This window comes from Lepisma saccharinum, chromosome 27, assembly GCF_977018435.1.
Source record: "Lepisma saccharinum chromosome 27, izLepSacc3.1, whole genome shotgun sequence".
NCBI lineage: Eukaryota > Metazoa > Arthropoda > Insecta > Zygentoma > Lepismatidae > Lepisma > Lepisma saccharinum.
Genome location: NC_139255.1, coordinates 41,883,929 through 41,908,057, shown reverse-complemented (window position 1 = coordinate 41,908,057; position 24,129 = coordinate 41,883,929). Strand labels below are relative to the sequence as shown.

At 39.7% G+C, this 24,129-nt stretch overlaps 1 protein-coding gene across 3 annotated transcripts in view; it reads left to right on the top strand.

The window, feature by feature from the left end:
- Positions 1-24,129, top strand: part of Cbp53E (Calbindin 53E) — a 359,196-nt gene that overhangs the window by 240,623 nt on the left and 94,444 nt on the right. For all 3 annotated transcript variants that reach the window (XM_083113520.1, XM_083113521.1, XM_083113519.1), the window contains exon 6: positions 22,294-22,350. In XM_083113520.1, coding sequence (XP_082969646.1) covers positions 22,294-22,350 — 57 coding nt within the window. The remainder of the gene's footprint in view (positions 1-22,293; positions 22,351-24,129) is intronic.

Sequence of the window (24,129 nt, the reverse complement as noted above, 5' to 3'; positions counted from 1 at the left end):
ACTTATGTTTTTCAATATTCATTTTTACAGCGCCACATTTCAACCTGGTGGCGGAAAATTGAACTATTTTTTTTATCACCATCCTCTTCCCCATGGTCTGCATAGTGGATTCACCAAATTTCAGAGTTCTACGATGCCTCAAACAGGGTACAGAGGGCTCTGAGTTGGGTAACTTTAATTCTGACCACCCCGTACATTATTCTATAAATTATTTATTAAAAATGATTTTTTTTTCTAAAAAATCACCTGATTTAAATCAATACATCTTGGTAAGAAACCCCCATTTCCGATATCCATATCAACGTTAATCTCTGAACCTCGTATTGCAGTCATGTGGATACTTTATCGCTACTCCGGAAACACAATGTAAATATACTCATAACCAGGGTTCGAAATGGAACTATATTATTTAGGTCACTTTCTGGAAAGCAGCACGCACCGCATGTTTTTGTTTGGTTTCATCCTTTGTTAAATAACTGCGCTTCCCCACCTCCTCCTTAATGAAACCCCAGAGTTTCGTTATCCGGTGTCATTAGATCAGGGTTCTTGGGAGGCCAGGGAAGAGGAGTTGGACAACTGTACGATCCTCGTCCGAACAGCCAACGCGAAGTGGGCCGGCGCCCCATCGTGCCGAAACCAAGCACTGTTCAGAATTCTCACGCTGCCTCGCACTTGCGGGACGAGCCACAAGAGCGAGCATCATTGGAGATAACTAACGTTATCAACAGAATCAGTTAATAAAAAATACGGACCAAAGAAAAGCGTTGATGTCATTTCGGTTCAGATCATGACATGAGGTGGATGTTGCTCACTTTCTTCGAAGAAATGTGGATTTTGTTTTCCCCAAAACACGCAACGAAGTCGTCAATGGCATTTGTTTATCGATTTCATGCGCATGGATGCACGCAGCGGCCACCAAACGCTCCTCAATCATGTATTCACTTGTGTTAGCCATCGCTTCGACTTCCATCTGCCGCGACTCTCAGACAAACAACGAACTCAAAAATGCAGCGAGTCAATAAGAGACAGCAACTTGAGATCTTGAGAGAGCGTGCCAAGATCGGTGAAAGTCACTTAAAGTATTACACATTGATCATGTGTATGTATGCACGTATGTAACGTGACTGTTGCCTTACCCTGTAGTAGCCTAAACTGGTTAAATTCTGAGACAGTATGTACCGCTACAGCCGAGTCAAATGACGCAATTGTATTTATAATCAAAACATTGAAGCCTTCAAAAACATTCCATTCGATGGATCTTCCTCTCCGCACAACAGTGTTGCTACCTTGTGTTCTGACGTCAGACGAGGAATGCCTACGAGGTTAGATTAGGCCTGTTAGGTTAGGTTCCATTAGCATAAATACAATGAAAAATTATTATTTAGGCTACGAGAACTAAACCTAGAGAGCCTAACATGACAACGTAGGCATCTAGCCTAAAATTAAAAAGCTTTCTCCCCTGACATTAGAACAAAAGGTTGCTCAAGTGGTGTGCGATAAGTGAGACCCCCATTCGATAGGGAAGTTCCTGGACTGGAAGAAAATGGTACGAGGACATAAAACTCTCCAGACGATTATCTGGAGTATAACTATCGACCCTCCAGAATCCATTCTTTTCGCTCCAGATATTCCTCTGGAGTTTCTCCAGAACATCGCACCGGTTCCATATGTTCTCCAGCCTTTTCTTCCAGCTTGAGTTATGTACGAAGTTTGGAGCCTGGAACCTGGCGTTTCTCTGCTGATTCATCCGTCCAATTGAGTTCCTCGTGTGTCGTCGCACATGTGTTAGGAGTTCTTCGAGCCCTTAGGGAAATTCTCATTAGGAGCACTTTCAGAAAGCCTTCTGGATCAATACCCCGTATTCTGTTTCCATGGTAAGATAATGGCACGTGATAATATACCTGCGAAGTTCTGTAAAAGCTGAGTATGGAATCAATAGTTTCCTGAACCTAGCATTGTTGTCTTCACAAGACTACTTACTTGCAGCATTGAGGTGTAAGGGGTGAACCTTTCTCAAGTATACTTCCACTTAGTACACCCTGGACTGCATTTTGCAGACTAACTAGGCTCCGGTGCCTGTACTCGCAGCCAGTATAATCCTTCTGTGGGATTGTGTCATGTCGTTCCTATACGTTTGTGATTGTCCCTTCATCTATCTTATCACTAGGGCTCGGAAGCTGAAGACCTATAAATTGCCAAAAAAAGGACCTATAAAAAGACCTAAAAATATCAAAAAAAGTACCTAAAAACGGAAAAACGGACGTATAAATGTGATCCAAATTAATTAATAACTTCAGTTTTAATTACATATTTAATGAATAAAAAAATTCAAAATTCTGGTGGTATGGAACACACAGTGCGAAAAAACTATATGAATGAAATGCATCTTCTTTCAGTCCAAAAATGTTTCTCTCTCGTTTCAGGGATGGTTCAAATATATTTCTTTCTTTCCTTTTTTATTTCTTTACTACAGAAAGGATGTTTTAAGAGGTGATGAACTGATGATGATTCGAATTGAGAATGGGCAGTAAAAACGTAGTAAAAACGTAGTCGAAAGAAGGTGAAGTTGCAAAGAAAAGCCGTTAAGACCTAAAAAAAATGCTAAAAAAGGACAAATAAGCCGAAAAAGGCAAAAAAGGACAAATAAAACACACCTTTTTCTGGCCTACAATGATCCAAAATGAACATATATTATGTTGGGCCTCGTCTTCGGACACTAGGGAAAAAAAGGATATTTCCTCAACTTCCGTGCCCTACTAATCCCCATTCATCCTCATCTTCGCGATTAGCTAAAAGTGGCAAAAAAGCGAAGTAAAATAAATCATATGTTTGTCTTTGCCCCAGCGTGTTGCTTTGCGATCAAGAGGTACCGGATTCCATTCCCGGTAGAGAACATTACGCAGTGGTTCGGACCCAGTCCCGACCGATTTGCCTATCTGAGCATAAAAATATGGACTTAAATCTTTGATTTTTTACAGACGTCGTAATTAAAAGACTAATTAACTCACTCTCTAGACTTCTTAAACCCGAAGGTTTATGGCTGCAGAACACAGGCCTTCCATCTGTTCCTATCCTAGGCAAGATCTATCCACTCTTTTACATCCCTACCGATTTCCTTTAGGTCCATCTCAATGTTATTTCTCCATCTTCGTCTTGGCCTTCCTACTGGTCTCTTACCATCAGGCCTCCCAACAAGAATCTTGTAAACTTAATTAAAAGCAAGGTGAAAACGATATGAAGGATCGTCAAACTTCTGATGCTACCGCTTGAAGTAGACACTATCCAAAAGAATGGAAATACAAAATAGGTGGATATTTAACTATCACTATGAGTATTAGTAGAAAGTACAGCATAGTAAAAGCATTGATCAAAAAATCGTTATCAAATTTTTAAAAAATATGAATATTAGTACCATTAAGTAAACATTAGCTGTTAGAGATTTTTCCTGATGGTGTTATGAAAGAAGATAATACAGTAATTGTAACAATTAAAATGTACGATTAATTATGCATTTTCTCAATTTAAACGAGGATACATGAAAAGAAGGGGACGAGAAACTAAAAAGTTAAGGCTGTGGAGCCTTTTCTTCCACTTGACCATGTTTACAAAAAAAAATTGAATATGAAATAATTAAAATATTAAAAAAAGGAAGAAAAAATATATAAAAATTACAGAGAAATAAAAAATACAAGGAAAAATTACATATAAGAAAGGTAATCTAACGGGCACACACATTCACACATACATATTTTTGCCCTTACACACGTACAAGCAAATACATAACACTACACTTACTTAAGCACAGTCCAATATTACACATACTTAAAACACAGTCCAAAACGGTATACTTTGACTTAACTATTACGCTAAATCATTTTTGTGCCTTACGTCCTTCTATCATTCTCTGCACCCGCCATATTATTAGGGAAATCAAACATTTAATTTTCATTGTATAATATGTGTAACTTCTGTGTTACCCCTCTCAAACCCTCACGATGTGACAGGAGTTATGGATGCCGTACAGTATAACCTTGATAACTCGAACCTCAACATCTCGAATTCCTTGATAAGTCGAATTTTATATAATCCCCTTAAATTGTCCATAACACTCAAGACTAATTTTACCTCAACAACTCGAATGAAACCTTGATGAGACGAATTTTTGTACAGTTTATGGGATGCCGTTCGAGCTCAATAACTCGAAGGTAGACTATGAAAAACCTCAGTTAGTTTAAGTTAAATTCTAATCACCACTATAACTCGACGTTTTAGTCGCACGGACCTCAATAAGTCGAAGTGTACAATGTCAGGTGATCAACAATCGTCTCGGGACTTGAACTCCTTCACGTTCAGAAGGATCAATAAACTATAGACCTCTATAACTTGAAGTCGGCGATTTTTGGCCCTCAATATCTCGAACCTTGGTAGGTCGAAATCCTTGATACCTCGATTCTTTTTCTTTTCTCCCTCAAGTTCGAGTTATCAAGATTCCACTGTATATTGTTATGCTAGCTACACAGCTTGATCACGGTAAAAAAATCCATTCCACCCCCGGAGACAAATGGACGTTAACAGCCTTCTCTGAGGCAACCTTAGACGTGGGATAAACCATCAAACAATGGATGAAATATCATTAGCATCCACACTACCTTATATACTTCCTCTCGGGCAACACTAACTACAGCTTCCATTGGCATTAGTTCCATGTACTTTACACTTAACAAGAAAAGCGCCGAAGCAGGTAATAACAGCATTAATATCGAATAACATTTCTTCAATTACGCCTGTATAAATTCTACAAAACCGACATTTTTTTACGAGCGGCTAACAAAATATAACTTGCCAAACCTATTTATGCTATTATATGCCTAGTTGGATAGGTTAGTCATGTCAGGTTTGGTTCTGTTAGCATGTATTTGCCAAGGTGCTAATGCTGTCCCTAGCCGCTCGTCATTTTTATATCGGAATACACACTCCTTTTCTTGGCTCACACCTCCTTTAAGCGATTTCTAGCCAGAGGTGCTGAATACTGATTCTATTACCCTTGTTCTTGTTCCAAACACAGCAATCTGTATTCTTATTCACTCTCCTCAGGAAATGACTTTCCATTGTCACTTATTCAATTTTGTTAACACACACCATCATCTCTAAATATCAACCATTTCCTAGCAACCAAAATCTACAGGTTATACAGCGTGTCCACGAAGTCTTGCTACCGTTACAATGAAACTTAACTCCTAAACTATATGAGATAAAGACATGTGGTTTTTTGCAACGTGTTCTACAGCTGTCAAAGATTTAATAAGTAGTGTTTTTTTTACAGTTTATGTTGTGAGCGACAATGACGACAGCACAGGAGAAGGCCACAATGTGTGTGGTATGCTGAGTCTGGTAATTGTAAATAAAACTTTGAGAGCTGTAGAACACGTTGCAAAAACCGCATGTCTTTATCTCATATAGTTTTGGAGCTATGTTTCATTTTAACGGTAGCAGGACTTTGTGGACACGCTGTATTATAGCCATTAGGTTAGATTTCACAATGGTGTCATAATAGAATTGACGTCATAACATGAGAGGTACGGTTGTTTGGAGGTGTGTCATGCTAACCAGGCCCAGCTATCCGAGCCAGTCTCGTTCTCTCTCAATTTCGAGACGATACCGAGACTTATCTCGTCTTGATACCATCCCTATTTGCTTCAAGTAGATGCCATCGTCGGTCCTCCCGTAAGAGCTGCCTTCCAATCTTGCCTGGTGCAAGCCAATGAAACGCTCCGTTGGGGACCGCAATCATAGGACAATAGAACTTGATTGCACCAATTACAGCACGGCTTACATTTGCATTCGGAACTCTATCGGGTAGCGGGAAACGAGGAAAGAAAGAGAAGGATAAGAAAAGAAACAGAAGGAATCGAGGACATATAATGGAAAGGAAGTTCGTAGAGAAAACAAGAGAGACGTTTCCAAAAGCAACATCGGAGACGAAAAACTCCTAATTTCCTTCTAGGAAATGGATTTCGTGTGGGCGAGGGATGAAAGAGAGAGAAAGAAGCGGATGGGAGGACATCCCTGCACCGTTCCATCTTACTGGATGCTGCGTCCTCTTAGACTTGAGGTCATCATGGAAGATTACCGCAACAGCTTTATCTACATCGATCTGTTGTGGAGCTGAAACAGCCCACAGGCTACTAGCCTAGAATGAAATAAAGCAGCTTGGCCATATACGAGGGTTGGGGCATAAGTTATTGGTAGAGGCATGCATATTTCGTTTTTGACGAAAACAGTAAAATAACACATTGTGGCGTTAGTTTTCATGTTTCTGAAAGGGGTGAGGTGCATTTTCCTACCCTGTTTTGTCACGAAATAATGCGAAATAGACTCTTTAAACACGAAATTTAATTTACCGACGCGACACTTTCTGAAGTCAGTATTATCCTGTGAGTTATGCAATGTACGAAAAGTTGATTAATTCTGCTGTGGATATTTGAGAGGAAAGAATGGACCCCTTTATGCAGGAATATTCTTAATACTCTGGTTACTACATAAACGTGCTATTACAAGGAATATGTTTATTTTGAGTAGTAGGTGCAGTTTTTAAATCAAATTTGGGATTATATTCACATTTTTAAAACCAAAATGTAATTTTATATACACTTTATCACCACTATAACAGCGAAATTTAATTTTATTTACCGCTTTTGAGCCCGAAATTGACTGTTTTTGTACCGAAATTGTGCTTTTTTATTTACCAAAAATATGTGCCTTTAGTTATTGGCCGTAAGTCATCCACTTTGCTCCTAATGTCTTTACACTCTAGGGTTGCCCCTACACTCAGAAAATTAAATGCATAAAATCTATTTTATACACCAGAAACGCATCGATTGAAGCACTAAAGTGTGTTTTTGGCTCTACCAAGAATCAGGTTTACATATGCATTTTGCATATCGTTTGTAAAGCTAACTCCAAAATGCATCATTTGATCCATGCATATTTCTTGATGATGCACTTGAACATTTGGTGTAAGATACAGACTTTATGCATTTTTTGTTTCAGGTGTGTAGGTACCTATTTATTAGAGGCTGTGTGAACCCCAGAGTCGCTATTTGAAGGCTCATTGCTAGAAAAATTCCCACTTGAAATATCGAACCCGGCTCCCCTGTGAGGCAGTCAGACACTCTTTCGACTGGACTTCCGCACCTGTCAATCTGCATCTTATTGGATAAATACTAAATAAGACGAGGCCGGCCTTCAGAATAGCAGGACCGATTGCGCAACGACCCATCTTCCTTTCAAATATGCGTCAAACCAGTGGTGGAAATGTGCCCTTCCACTGAATATAAATTTTTGACAGAATTCAATTTGCAGGCCTGTCGCGTTCGGAGATTCGAACGAAATCTGACCCGGAAAGGAAGGAATGTTTCAGCACTCCGAAAGATACTGCAGGGAAAGAGAAGAACCGAATGGGTGTGAAAGAAAAATGGAGAAAAAAGAGAAAGATCTGCAATGCACCTCCTTGGCACGTAACCACGTATTCTTTTTGTTCCCTTCCAAAAAAAAAAAAAAAAAAAAGTTCCCCGTCCAAAAGACTTCCTTCGGTGGTATCGATCGAGGTAGTCCTCCACCGCGCTCCACTTCCAGTCTCTGACAACAACCGGAGGATAAATTCCAGTTTCCCCTCCAGCGAGCTTCCAATAACCCGCTTCCAGGCCCGTTGGAGGTGAATATTTGTTGGCTGGAGCGTCTCTCGGCTCCTTTGCGGATGCTGCGCTTCTCGTCTGCCTACCACTAGTGAATCATGGTTAATATCAAAGACACTAAAATATTCTTTACAAAGTATAGACGAATATGGTAGGAATTATACCTAGCACAACCGAGAGAATAAGGTGAGAATGATATCTTTAAAATCTACACATGACTGAGACTTCCCATCTAAGGCCTGTCGCCCACTATGGGGCTCCGAACCGCCACGTGAAGGGTTTCTCATATAGCATGCCGAAAGCACACGAAGGCAGCCGTAAATATACGAAGACAGCCGAAATTATACGATGACAGCCGAAATTATACGAAGACAGCCGAAAGTACACGAAGACAGCCGAAACTACACGAAGACAGCCGAAACAACACGAGAGCGAGCACAGAGTAGCCACGAACGAGAGCAAATCTTCTCTAAAACCACTATACTTTTCGCATGGGATTTTCTCTTTCGGTAAGATGCAGTATAACGGACGTTGCACCATTCCATTTCTTTTCGGAGTCGCGGCGCTGCATATCGAATTTATATGGCAAACTTATCAATTAGAAGTAAACATACATACCGACTAAAATTATTTTTTTGTCGGTGCTGAGGAAACAAGTAACATTAGTGCTGGGAGCACACCTATCGTAGTGTTAATTAATTAGTCAATAAATCATGCTAAGTCAAAACATATTGAGGATGTGGGTGAAACTTTCATGATATTTATCATGTATTTGCAATTTTATCTCGAGCGACGTCCGTGGCGGAGTGGTTAGCATAGCGCACTATGACGCTAGGAGTTCTCTGTTCGTATTCAGGCAGGAGTATTGGTGTTCGTTGTGAGTGTTCATCAGTTTCATCATATCATCATAGCCGCGATAGTCAAAAGTGGCAGAAATACCACGCTAAATACCTCAAAGCAAAATTAAATTTTATCTCAAGTCGGTTGAATATTGGTCATCTGAATCGGTAAATTTTCGGCCGATACTTTATTGATGTCGACATTTTTTTTTCTACATGCCTTATACGAATACAAACTGTCTACCTCGCTTCCACGTAGTACACCCTGAACTGCACGTTGCATACTAACAAGGCTATGGCGTCTGTATTCACACCAAGTATAATCCTTAATAGGTCCCTACATGTTTGTGATTGTCCCCTCATATATCTAATCTTATCATAATTCATCGTCATCTACGCGATTACCCAAAACTGACAGAAAAGCGAAGTAAAACTAAATTACTCAGTCAATCAATACCAATACAAACTGTTTCAATAGCACATGCATATTAACCCATCATTGCCTCACCTGTTATCTACCAACCTTGATTAACTATTCGTTTTGACCTTTAGCGACATCAGCGCCGGAAGCCCTTGAGCGGGAAATCCTGTCAACGTCGTTGCAAGTTTGCGAGGAGGTAATGAACAAAAAAAGGAAAGTTAAAAATGGCTGGAACCGTTTGCCAATTGCCTGGCGGATCGTTCTCATTTCTCGTTAAGCGAAACAAGCTCCTTTCGCATCGCTTTGCAGGGGCGGGGAAGGGAGGGGAGGGGGTTTATAAAAGTCAAACTGTCAGAACTTGCCCTTCTGCTCTCTCATGAGAGGCTGCTCCCTGGAAAATTGATTCCGGTTTGGTTTGTTTGCTTCGTAGAGCGCGAACGAGCCGGAAGAAGACCACTACTGAAAAGGCAATAACAAAACCTCTTCATTGCAGGCAGACAAATTGCGTCGGATTGCGACGTCCTGTGTCGTAACAAATGTTTAAGATAGTCTCTTTCCCTCCTTTAAGACAGCCGAGCAAAATATATCAGTTATGAAGCAAGGCTGCCTTAATGGCTACTCGAACTGAGAACTGATTTGTGCGGTAAAAAGGCGAAGGCGCATTGGCCCAATCAGGTTCATTCTCAGAGTCATGTGATTCACGTGACGTTTGGGTATAAATAGCGGACGCGTTGGTGTGACTGCGCCATTTCTCGACGTAGATTAGAAGTGATTTACACTTGCGTGGTTTTGGTGTATATCGACAAGAATAGCTACGTGTGACATGAAGACGTCATAGGTTCTCTTGAAGTTTCATTTTAGTTTAAATATCAAACCATTCCTTTCAATATCTTAGTTTCAAGATCTAAAAAAATGAATTCATTGAAACCCCGACAATAATTTTCAATCAGCTTATCTGCAATCTAATGATGTAATTGCAGTGTGTTGGTGTGTGTGTGTGTGTGTGTGAGAGAGAGAGAGAGAGAGAGAGAGAGACTTGTCGGCAAATGTATTATTATGGTTACAATTTAAGACATACAATATTTCAGTTAAAACAATATTAATACATACAATGACATGCTGCACTATCTAAGTTATGATTGTCATATTTATTTCTAAAGAGTGCCTCTCCGATGGCGCAGTGGAAATGTCGTCGCCTTGTAATTAAGGGATCCCGGTTTCAATACCCGTTGGAGGCATTGCACTATGATTCGGATCCCGCTTTAAACTGTAGGTCCAGTCCCGATTAGCCTATCTGTGCACAAAGTGAACTTAAGACAACAATTCAATTATTTCTAAAGGAAAGGTAAAGTTATCTATACCATGTGCATTGATTGCATTGTACTGTGAAGACATTTGGGAGATCAGGGTTAGATTGGTGCGGCGGATGATCTCTGGTGCATAAAGCTGCTCTGCCGCACACCCAGCCTCTACTCAAAGGTTACCCGGAGGCAGGGTTGTTGAAGGTCCAGTAATTTTAAATAAATTCAATTCCGGTCCAGGAGAGAAAATCAGCAAGCGTAAAGGTTCTGGACCGTAAAGAACGTTTTTATCTGTAAGGTATTTCAATTCGGTCCAGGAACCTTTTTCTTGATCAATTTAAATACGGTCCAGGAACCTTTTTTCCGGATGAATTTAAATACGGTCCAGGAACCTTTTTTCAGACTGAATTTCAATTTGGTCCAGGAATCTTTTTTCCAGCTCAATTTAAATACGGTCCAGGAACCTTTTTTTAATGAAACAAAACGTAACTTGGACCGAATTTGAATTGTGCGAGAAAAAAAGATTCCGGTCCTGTAGCTGAATCCAATAAAGCCAATTAGATTTTAAGGATTCCTGGACCTTTAACAACCCTGACCGGAGGCAACATTGGAGTGTAAAGGCAGCTGGAACGTGGTGCTGTTCACATCACCTTTCATATGGCCGATATTTAGAATGTACGGGACAAAATTAGTAGAACAGCGAAGTAAAATATACCTAACCAATCGATCAACGTATATTCACATGTGAAACCTCCCAATGTCTTCCTGGCCACTGTGTAAATTTTCGTTCATATTTGCACAAGAAGGAATCTTCGGGATCTGATTTTGCACAAATGGTCTTGTAAATCAGCGACTGAATCAACAATAGATTTTCCCTTCAAAAGGGCGGCGAAGGGATTCGCAGCAGAGCAAACAGAAGAAGCGGGAAGAGACGTTGTTTGACAGCGAGGCAAACAGGGAAGTCTGCACTGGGGTTAGGTTTCCTCCTGCACAAAGATGTGGGATAGTACCAGAAGAAATTGGGTGATATCACACATGAAGAAAGAAATGAAAGATAAAAAAGAGACGAACGGAGATATAAAACAGTGAAGGGAGCGGAAAAGCAAGTACTGTTAGTTATAAAGTTGGGTTATGGTGATTTGTACGATCTCGTAGATGACTTCGGGAAGAGAGAGAGGAGGAGGAGGAGGAAAAAGACATGGAGAGGGAGAAGAAATAAATATAGAAAGGAGGAGAACAGGTCCGTTCACTCACTGTACCCCCTCGATTTTTTTTGACAGACTTCAATGATTTACGTAATGTAAAACTGGTTCCAGCTTTAGGAAAGCACACATAACGGAGATATTTGATCCCAACGAATGGCCCACTTAAGTTAAAATCTGCAATTTCGAAGTATTTTCGCCGCTTTTTGTTAGTAAAAACTGTTTGTATGTACACTAAAATAGCGAAAGAACACACCGAATATAACCATCACTACCAAACCTAACATTCCTAACCTGACTACGTAACATTATAGCTGCTGTGCTGGAAAGTCGTTTTGGGTGCTATATTCACTTGCGTGAAGCTTTGGGCTCATCTGCTTCACAGTAAAGTAACGTGCTAAGGTACTTTACTTCTCAATAACACATTTCCGAAAGCTAAAATCAACTGAAAACGTTCATAAACAACAAAATCTTCATGCAAGATATTTCACTTTCTCTAGGGTGTATACAGGGTCAAGGGTACTATGCACGTTAAACTGACCTGTTTAATGCATACAAACCTTAAACTAAGTGCGCAGTGGAAAATTTCCGCCTTAAAGGTCTACTTATTTGCTATGGGGAAGCTATGCTATTAGAAAGAACTGATACACCACTTTTCCAACTTAGGCGAGTTTATTCACATAATGTGCAAGCACAATTAGACTACAATAACGAAAATTGTTCGATGATAAACTCGCTGAAACGAACCTTGTCGTATCACTTGGCCAGTTTGATGGGTATTAGTTTAACTAATTAATAATAATGAACTAAATATGTTAGTTACTATCAAGTCACTTCTTCACGCAGTATATACGAGAAAGATGAACAAAATATAATTTGAGTGCGTGAGTGCAAGTTCAAACTTAAAACATTACGGAAAGTACTTATCCTTCTCCTCCATATCGTGGTTCCTCGGACACCTTCCCAAAGTGTCTACCTAGAGGAAGCCAACTTCCTTTTCCTGTGCCAGAATCCAAAATGCGCTGCCTGAAGGGCTGCGAGTTCGCACCGAGGCTTCCTTGTTACGTCATTGCGTAACCGATTCTATTGACCTCTGGTGGCAACATTAAGAATGATTCCATCAATCTGGCACAAATGAACAAAATGACGGCTCCGCGCGCACTGCGGTCCATAGTACCCAGATAGGCAGTGGTGGCTGCTTCATACGACATTTGAGTGGAAGGAGATTGGCCCCAAGGAAAAAATCAAAAAAAATCACCCTAAACGAAATTTTGGGAAGGCTTCACTTAGAACCGTTCCTAATTATTAGAGATTCTAGGAAGGTAACTACAAATGCGAGAACAAACATGTCGTCTGGTCTTTTTGGGAAGGCTTCACTTAGAACCGTTCCTAATTATTAGAAATTCTAGGACGGTAACTACAAATGCGAGAACAAACATGTCGTCTGGTCTTTTTGGGAAGGCTTCACTTAGAACCGTTCCTAATTATTAGAAATTCTAGGACGGTAACTACAAATGCGAGAACAAACATGTCGTCTTGTCTTTTTGGGAAGGCTTCACTTAGAACCGTTCCTAATTATTAGAAATTCTAGGACGGTAACTACAAATGCGAGAACAAACATGTCGTCTGGTCTTTTTGGGAAGGCTTCACTTAGAACCGTTCCTAATTATTAGAAATTCTAGGACGGTAACTACAAATGCGAGAACAAACATGTCGTCTGGTCTTTTTGGGAAGGCTTCACTTAGAACCGTTCCTAATTATTAGAAATTCTAGGACGGTAACTACAAATGCGAGAACAAACATGTCGTCTGGTCTTTTTGGGAAGGCTTCACTTAGAACCGTTCCTAATTATTAGAAATTCTAGGACGGTAACTACAAATGCGAGAACAAACATGTCGTCTGGTCTTTTTGGGAAGGCTTCACTTAGAACCGTTCCTAATTATTAGAAATTCTAGGACGGTAACTACAAATGCGAGAACAAACATGTCGTCTGGTCTTTTTGGGAAGGCTTCACTTAGAACCGTTCCTAATTATTAGAAATTCTAGGACGGTAACTACAAATGCGAGAACAAACATGTCGTCTGGTCTTTTTGGGAAGGCTTCACTTAGAACCGTTCCTAATTATTAGAAATTCTAGGACGGTAACTACAAATGCGAGAACAAACATGTCGTCTGGTCTTTTTGGGAAGGCTTCACTTAGAACCGTTCCTAATTATTAGAAATTCTAGGACGGTAACTACAAATGCGAGAACAAACATGTCGTCTGGTCTTTTTGGGAAGGCTTCACTTAGAACCGTTCCTAATTATTAGAAATTCTAGGACGGTAACTACAAATGCGAGAACAAACATGTCGTCTTGTCTTTTTGGGAAGGCTTCACTTAGAACCGTTCCTAATTATTAGAAATTCTAGGACGGTAACTACAAATGCGAGAACAAACATGTCGTCTGGTCTTTTTGGGAAGGCTTCACTTAGAACCGTTCCTAATTATTAGAAATTCTAGGACGGTAACTACAAATGCGAGAACAAACATGTCGTCTGGTCTTTTTGGGAAGGCTTCACTTAGAACCGTTCCTAATTATTAGAAATTCTAGGACGGTAACTACAAATGCGAGAACAAACATGTCGTCTGGTCTTTTTGGGAAGGCTTCACTTAGAACCGTTCCTAATTATTAGAAATTCTAGGACGGTAACTACAAATGCGAGAACAAACATGTCGTCTGGTCTTTTTGGGAAGGCTTCACTTAGAACCGTTCCTAATTATTAGAAATTCTAGGACGGTAACTACAAATGCGAGAACAAACATGTCGTCTGGTCTTTTTGGGAAGGCTTCACTTAGAACCGTTCCTAATTATTAGAAATTCTAGGACGGTAACTACAAATGCGAGAACAAACATGTCGTCTGGTCTTTTTGGGAAGGCTTCACTTAGAACCGTTCCTAATTATTAGAAATTCTAGGACGGTAACTACAAATGCGAGAACAAACATGTCGTCTGGTCTTTTTGGGAAGGCTTCACTTAGAACCGTTCCTAATTATTAGAAATTCTAGGACGGTAACTACAAATGCGAGAACAAACATGTCGTCTGGTCTTTTTGGGAAGGCTTCACTTAGAACCGTTCCTAATTATTAGAAATTCTAGGACGGTAACTACAAATGCGAGAACAAACATGTCGTCTGGTCTTTTTGGGAAGGCTTCACTTAGAACCGTTCCTAATTATTAGAAATTCTAGGACGGTAACTACAAATGCGAGAACAAACATGTCGTCTGGTCTTTTTGGGAAGGCTTCACTTAGAACCGTTCCTAATTATTAGAAATTCTAGGACGGTAACTACAAATGCGAGAACAAACATGTCGTCTGGTCTTTTTGGGAAGGCTTCACTTAGAACCGTTCCTAATTATTAGAAATTCTAGGACGGTAACTACAAATGCGAGAACAAACATGTCGTCTGGTCTTTTTGGGAAGGCTTCACTTAGAACCGTTCCTAATTATTAGAAATTCTAGGACGGTAACTACAAATGCGAGAACAAACATGTCGTCTGGTCTTTTTGGGAAGGCTTCACTTAGAACCATTCCTAATTATTAGAAATTCTAGGACGGTAACTACAAATGCGAGAACAAACATGTCGTCTGGTCTTTTTGGGAAGGCTTCACTTAGAACCGTTCCTAATTACAGTAGAGCGTCGATTATCCGAACGTCGGTCAACCGAACGACCGCTTAACCGAACTGTGTACTCGCTCACTTTCAGATATCTGTAATGAAAAAAGTACGTGACTTAGCTGCTCGTAAGCGTGTAGGCTTGCTTAGACAGACCAAAATAAAGGATTTTTTTAAAGGTTAATTTTGTGTACTGTGTGTATTGTTCATGCAAAATACGTATGTAATATGTACATATTTTTGTTTAATAAACTGTACCACATACTATATATTCCTACTAAAGTTGCCTTTGTACGTTACTTTGTAATACATACTTAAAGAGATGCCTGTTTTTATGAATAAATTTACTGTACAGTACATCTTTTTGGCAAATAAACATGTACAGTTCGATTATCCGAACAAACCAGTTTTCCGAACACCCATGTCCCCCAATTACTTCGGATAATCGACGCTCTACTGTATTAGAAATTCTAGGACGGTAACTACAAATGCGAGAACAAACATGTCGTCTGGTCTTTTTGGGAAGGCTTCACTTAGAACCGTTCCTAATTATTAGAAATTCTAGGACGGTAACTACAAATGCGAGAACAAACATGTCGTCTGGTCTTTTTGGGAAGGCTTCACTTAGAACCGTTCCTAATTATTAGAAATTCTAGGACGGTAACTACAAATGCGAGAACAAACATGTCGTCTGGTCTTTTTGGGAAGGCTTCACTTAGAACCGTTCCTAATTATTAGAAATTCTAGGACGGTAACTACAAATGCGAGAACAAACATGTCGTCTGGTCTTTTTGGGAAGGCTTCACTTAGAACCGTTCCTAATTATTAGAAATTCTAGGACGGTAACTACAAATGCGAGAACAAACATGTCGTCTGGTCTTTTTGGGAAGGCTTCACTTAGAACCGTTCCTAATTATTAGAAATTCTAGGACGGTAACTACAAATGCGAGAACAATCATGTCGTCTGGTCTTTTTGGGAAGGCTTCAGTTAGAACCGTTCCTAATTATTAGAAATTCTAGGACGGTAACTACAAATGCGAGAACAATCATGTCGTCTGCTCTTTTTGGGAAGGCTTCACTTAGAACCGTTCCTAATTATTAGAAATTCTAGGACGGTAACTACAAATGCGAGAACAATCATGTCGTCTGCTCTGGCGTCACTTCTTTAAGCGTGGAATTCAATGTGTTGTTCGTATTGTATTTGATCGTGTAAGGATAGCTTTACGACAGCCTCTATACGGTTGAAAGCAATTTCCTTCCAGCAGCCTGACACTACACCGCTCCTAGTGTCGGAAAGTGCACCGAACTAGACTGGGCTACTGACACGCTGAAAGAGTTAAAAAAAAGGCACAGAATGAGTGTCCAAATCGTACGACGCAGAAATTCCCATCCCTTCACCCACCCAGCCCGATGGACAACTCGTTACGCTCTCTTGTTGACCGTCCGATTCGGAATCCAGGGCCCGATAATTGGTTCCCAGTGGATCACGGAGTGGCAGGAGAAGAGACAATTGAATGTCGCAGCTGCTCAGCAGCCTCGAGTGTCCTGTTTACCGTGAAATTGACCGACGGGCTACTCTCGTTGAAAATCGGGCTGCGCCCCCTACATATATCAGGCCTAACGAACCTGCAAAGGTTGCAAGAAGAGGCCAAAAATGTTATTCGTCGTTGGCTCGGTTCATTTATCATCGAAATGTTAGTCATTGCTTGACGCATCGAGTCTCTTCATGCCACGTTTCATATTTTTAATGAAAAATTCCGCAGCTATATTTGTTGTCCGTGTACATACACTAACGAGCTATTGTTAACACGAAAAAGTTGCACAAGCCCTGTAATTTATACGAAGATATTTATTTGGATATGGGAAACAGTGCTTTTGAATTATGTACAGAATATTATCATGGTACACAATGTATCGGGTGATCTGTTTGAGATGTCAGAAAAGTAAACCGTTATACCGGGTGGGCCATAAGTCAGTTGTCAAAAATGCATTTGGTCCAATAATACTACACAAATGGAAATACAAATGTAATTTACAACATAGGTATTACATCCTATACATGTAGTGTTCAATTAACCTACAAAAGGTGCTCAAAGTGGTTTCCATGCTGTTCTATGCAAACATTGCATCTGCTCAACACTGATGTACAGTCACGGACACTTCTGGGTTGTAACGACCCTATTGAAGAAGCACTGAAGCAAACCATCCATGTCTGACCACCAAGCGCCTTGCGACTAGACAACCCAACCAGCATTGAAATTCTGCGGCTTGTATACCAGTCACGGGTATACATCTCTGTAAATTGAGTAGTGATGCCAAAGAGAAATACGAGATGAAGATTGTCGATCGTAATGTCTCGTGTTCTCGACATGGAATAATATTCGGTCCACGTTACGTTCCATTATTTAATGTTGTTTGGGAACGAACCTGACGAACTGGGTTTATATTTTCACTCCTTGCATTACAGTAAATTCCATATTTTACAATTATATTAATGCTTTGAACGAAAATAATACCCAGAAAAACATCGAGCACACGTGCACACCACTCTTCTCACACACATGCACGCGAAAACAAACACACATAGCTAAGATTTAACTTCCAAGTGAATGTCCAAATAACAGTAAATGGAGAAGCACGATGTGCGAAACATGGGATTTTTCACAGAAAGAATGCGTCTATTTTTGACATACGTGGTTTCTATTAATAGGCAATGAAACAATTATTGAGAGAAATTAAGATGCATTTTCGTCTTGAGGTGTTGAGGAAGGAAACAGACTGACTGAAAAAAAATTGTGGTGTTATTGATAGAGTGTTGGTTAGCGTACAGAGCTTTCATCAGTGAGGTCTAGGTTCGATCCCCACCAAGGACAATTTGTTTATTCTTTTCTGTTAGTGAAGAAGTATGTAATATTGTTTTCTAGGCATTTTGACGAAAGGATACACATCAAATTTGTTCGGTTAATCTGTATTTTCATTCTTCTAATAAGTTCTCTATCACAAGGGGATATAGAGATTCTCTATCTAGGTGATGGATATATTTTCAATGGTTCCGAAACTACGATCACATTGCAAACAGTTATTAATGGTTTCAATGTCATTTGCTGGGGAAAACAAGTTTCGTATTACTTTAGCTTCGAACATGCAAACGCAAGTATCAAAGTATTGCTTTAGACAGCACTCATGATTTTGAAACGTGGAAAGGCAATTATTTTACGGGGAACGTGAAAGTTGGTGTGTGTTGACATAATGTAGCTACTGCCATATTAGCACTGACAACTAGGAAGCGTTCTCAATGATCACGTGGCTGCATGTTTTTCGCTAATAAATAACTGCGTTTTTTCAACACATACACAAATACATCGTTGCTTCGGAACATCAAATTTTCATCTTTGCTGCTTTCAGATTACTAACATACGAAGTGGCATGCAATTCAAAAGGTTTTGCAGAAAAACCTCAGTTTTATAAATAAGGTTGGATGAAATTAGATAAAAAGAAAAAAAACCTTCCTTACGCTGGGATCGAACTCGGGTTGACCGCATGCTAGTCCGACACGATAACCAACACTCCAAACGAGACAACACGAAACTCTTTCGCAAGTAGTCGACTGAAACGAGTTAATTTTCAGATTGCTAATTCCCAAGGTATAACATGCCTAGGCAGATGTGTCTTGCATTTTCTGTACTTTTGTTATTTCAGTCGCTTTGGTCTCTCCCTAGGTTAATCACGGCAATAATGAGGAATATGTTTTAGACAAAGATGATAAACATACACACAGGAATAATCACCCTCGCAAAAAAGCCAGAACTCGAGTCTGGAACCTTCGACGCGAGGTGTGTTTCTTGTTCTAACTATATCTGTGTGTTTTCGGTAGATTCATGGTATTTCGTGAGTTGATATGAATAAAGTAAATAAATAAGACAAATGGGTGGAAGGAACTGGAGAATCGTAGTTTCGGAACCATTGAAAATATATCCATCGCCTAGATAGAGAATCTCTATATCCCCTTGTGATAGAGAACTTATTAGAAGAATGAAAATACAGATTAAACGAACAAATTTGATGTGTATCCTTTCGTCAAAATGCCTAGAAAACAATATTACATACTTCTTCACTAACAGAAAAGAATAAACAAATTGTCCTTGGTGGGGATCGAACCTAGACCTCACTGATGAAAGCTCTGTACGCTAACCAACACTCTATCAATAACACCACAATTTTTTTTCAGTCAGTCTGTTTCCTTCCTCAACACCTCAAGACGAAAATGCATCTTAATTTCTCTCAATAATTGTTTCATTGCCTATTAATAGAAACCACGTATGTCAAAAATAGACGCATTCTTTCTGTGAAAAATCCCATGTTTCGCACATCGTGCTTCTCCATTTACTGTTATTTGGACATTCACTTGGAAGTTAAATCTTAGCTATGTGTGTTTGTTTTCGCGTGCATGTGTGTGAGAAGAGTGGTGTGCACGTGTGTTCGATGTTTTTCTGGGTATTATTTTCGTTCAAAGCATTAATATAATTGTAAAATATGGAATTTACTGTAATGCAAGGAGTGAAAATATAAACCCAGTTCGTCAGGTTCGTTCCCAAACAACATTAAATAATGGAACGTAACGTGGACCGAATATTATTCCATGTCGAGAACACGAGACATTACGATCGACAATCATCATCTCGTATTTCTCTTTGGCATCACTACTCAATTTACAGAGATGTATACCCGTGACTGGTATACAAGCCGCAGAATTTCAATGAATTTCAATGCTGGTTGGGTTGTCTAGTCACAAGGCGCTTGGTGGTCAGACATGGATGGTTTGCTTCAGTGCTTCTTCAATATGGTCGTTACAACCCAGAAGTGTCCGTGACTGTACATATTTTGTCGGAAATCTTCCTGGACAGTAGGTTTTCAAATACTGATTGGATTCGTTCATTCTGATGCTCAACATCACGAATCTTAACCGAATGAACTTCATTTTTTAGTATACCCCAGACTGAAAAAATCCATGGGTGTCAAATCTGGGTGTCAAGTCAAATCTGGGTGTCCATGGGTGTCAAGTCTGCAAATAACTGCTAGTGTCGACTGACTTATGGGTAATACGCAGTAGTCAAGTTCACAACTGACTTCCACTACGCTAGGCAAAACAAAGTCTCATGATTGCTAGTGACAACAGACTTATGGCCCATTCTGTATACAAGAGGTTAATGTACATATCTACGAGCAGTTTATTGTAATACGAGCAGAAAGCATGTAAGTTTCGAGTGAGTGGAGGCTTACAGACTTCAGCCACATGGCGGCGCTAATGTGCATGGTAACAAAGGTGGTTGTCACGTCACAACAGTGCACACAGTACGTCGTATCGAATGCGAAGTTTTCGAGTTTTACATGCATGCTACTGCCGCCACGCAGCTGAAGTCAGTAAACCTTCACTCACTCGAAACGTACATCGTTTGTGCTTATATTACAACAAACTGCTCACAGATATCTACATTAATCTCTTGTAGATAACGGTTTATTTTTCTGACATATCAAACGGATCACCCGGTATTTCGTAAATGAGTGCAAATGGAATTTCGGATCGGTTACTACATTTTCATTTCTTTTATTAATTTTGTGGCTGCAAGGCCAGGCGTTTTGTGACAACAGACAACAAGAATGAAATGTTAGATCTTCTTTAATATATACCTCCTGTGCACTATGCATTCTTCAAGAACTTGCCAACACATTCATCTACTCTCTCTCAGGTTCTCAAGATCAGATTCCTGACGAGGAAAATGATGACTCCTGTATTCAGCAATCTATCGGGTGTTCCATTTACAACGCAACCCGGAGTTGGGGATAGTACAACTTTTGAACCGAAAGTGGTACACATAAGTTTGTTTCTTCATCCGAATATGTAATTTCTTTCAATGTTAATGAGAATAGCTCATTGTGATAAATTCCTGATGCATCGCAAGGTTGCCAGGTGCATGTAAGTAACACTATTTTCATGAAAATTTCCAAGTTTATTTTTTATTGCTTTCAGTAATTGCATGATGTATACAGTTTCGAAACACATCTTTTGTGGCACTGAAACACCAGCAGTGTTGCCAATGTACAATCTTAATTTCTAAAAACAACGGTTTTCCTAGTTCCCCCTTAAAGACGTCTCATCCGATTGGCTATCGGTAGAAATGAAGATTTCTTTTTTCACTGCCAAAGATGCGGAGCTAATCCACCTAACCAAACTGAAAATTACCGACGGCATGTCCGTACGTGTGTGTTATGTGTCATTTTTCATGCTTTGTAAAAAAAAATCATTTACACTTCCCGTTACATCTGGCAACACTTTGTGGACACTAATAAAATCCAATCATTGTTCCCCAGTTTAAAAATATATGCATGAACAAGGCTTCAATTTAGTATAAGGATTATATGTGTACCTCTTCCGGTTCAAAAGTTGTACTATCCCCAACTCCGGGTTGCGTTGTAAATGGAACACCTGATACTATAAGCTGAAGTGAATAATGTGCACAAACGAAGTAACTCCTTAAGTTCTTTACTTGTATTATATTTTATTTACTATGTTTTCTGTGTGATGTTTTGACACATTAATAGACTTGAGCATCCACTATCCTATGTGTATCAATAAATTATTTTTTACTGTCGTTATTTTATGTAATTTTCAATGAATTCGCGTTTTTCTCAAAACTGTCTTCATTGGAGTTACGCCACTTGGGCTTTGAATCATTTGTTTATATCCAGATCTACAACAAGCTAGTAACATTTAAATACTTGAAATTATACGCTGCATATATTTTTTTTCTATTTGTAATCATTCCTCACCTGGTATGAAGTGCTATATTTTCAAGTAACTAATAGTTCTATCACAGACAAAGGTAAGACTCCCGTGAAGTTCGTTCCCCAGTTGCTTGAAGTTTACCAGCGCCATCTGCTGTTTGCGAGTTTTACCAGAAGTGAAAGCGGGCGCCTCCATGCGGAGGATATACGAACTTCTTGCAGAAACCGCAAGAGGTTTGCTGCCTGAACTCAATGTCTGCCTAATACATTTGTCTGTGGTTCTATTCTTAGATAAATAATCTTTGGCCAAGTAGTATGAATGTTATTCAAAATTTGCCTACTGTGTGGTTACATGTCTTTTTGAATGTCTATAAGGGTGATTTTCCTTTATTTTCAGATTTGGAGAGCATACGACTTAGACGGTAGTGGTTTCATTGAAGCGGACGAACTCAAGGTAAGAGATAACGTAATTTACATACTCATAGCTAGTGGATCGGTTAGTTCATTTAAATATCCAACCTAACTGTTATCAATTTTGGGGAGGGTAGGGTTGTTATAGTTAATATTTATTATTTATCAAGTTCTCTTTTTAATATGCACAAACTAGGTCATGGGAAAGCAAATACTATATGTCAAATGTGACTGCGATATCGACGAAACTACTACTGCATGGAGGCGTAGAAGTTTTAATCCAGTGATGCCACTGACGACTTCGACATAGATGTGCTACTTGTGTGGACTTCCGGTGGTCTCTACGTCTAAAAGTGGTGAAAATGTAGAACATTTCGATACAAAACCAGACAAATACTGTATGGGATGTTTTCTGCATCTGTCGTAGAAGGCCATGGCGTTGTTACATCTAGGCTTTTTTGCTCGATTGTCTAATAGTTCGCACGAATGACGCTAGATGGCTTACGGAATCGACTGTTTCTTCGCTCGAGCGAATAACGCTCGAACAGGCAAACGATCGGTGTACGCTCGAAGCCCAGTAGTTCACAAACAACCGTAATTTGTCTGTCGTATTGGGCCTTAAAATATGCTTCGTGAGTGAAAGACTCAGTGAAATTAAAACTAAAGTGAACATACTCATTCATCTCCATATTAAAATGTAATTTAGTTTATCTTACCAATACATAGCAATATATGAAAATGAATAGATGATTATGGGCTGAATTTTCCACATATATTTGTACGATTATTGTCACATTGGACTGATATTTAATATTCTATACAGGGTGTCTCAAAAGTAATAGCACAAACTTGCACAGGTGAAAGTACACGATAATAGAAGCAAAGAAACGTATCAGTAAACATGGGTCTGCAAACGAGCCGTTTTCGAGATAATTGCGAATGTGTGGTTACAAGCAGCCACTGACTTCATTGTTTGTAAACGTCGTCCTAGTTGTTAAAATGCTAATAATGTGTGCGAATGTGTGGTTACAAGCCGTACCACCTCTCGGAAATGTTGTCTGATTTCAACGCCACCTCTTGGAAACGTTCTGTTTTGTAAACAAAGAGCAAACCTCGGACCGCGCAAGGAGTAAAGCACTCGGTGTTTACAATATGCAATCAATGACGGCTTGTAACCACACATTCTTACACATTATTAGCATTTTACCAACTAGGATGACGTTTACAAACAATGGAGTCGGTGGCGGCTTGTAATCACACATTCGCGATTATCTCGAAAACGGCTCGTTTGCAGACCCATGTTCACTGAGACTTTTTTGCTTCTATTATCGTGTACTTTCAGCTGTGTCAGTTTGCGTTATTACTTATGAGACACCCTGTATATTCGAGCGAATCACTCTCGAGCGTGGGAGATTCGATCGAGTTTGAGCGAGCGAAAGTGGTCCAATTGCAGTACTCTAATGAGTACAATTGTAGATCTTCCACTTTTAATGTGTTGTTAGCTTATGAAGGAGTACAGTGCTTTGCTACACTCCGCATCGTGATATAATTCACTCATGAATAGTTACAGATGCAGAATAGGTACTCTTCTTTGCAAGCTGTAATCGTTCCAGTTTGTGTGTGAAGTTATGTGAGCCATACCGTTGGAGTCTGGTGTTCTCTGTCCCAAACTTCATGGACCAATGGGATGATGATCTCGTTGAGATATAAAAAGTTCAGATGCTCATGAGATCGAGTGATCTGATTCTTTGCCGTACTTGTCGAATCACCAGAGAAAATAAATTGTGGTCACGCCAGATGGCAGTGTTGTGTACCCAAAAAA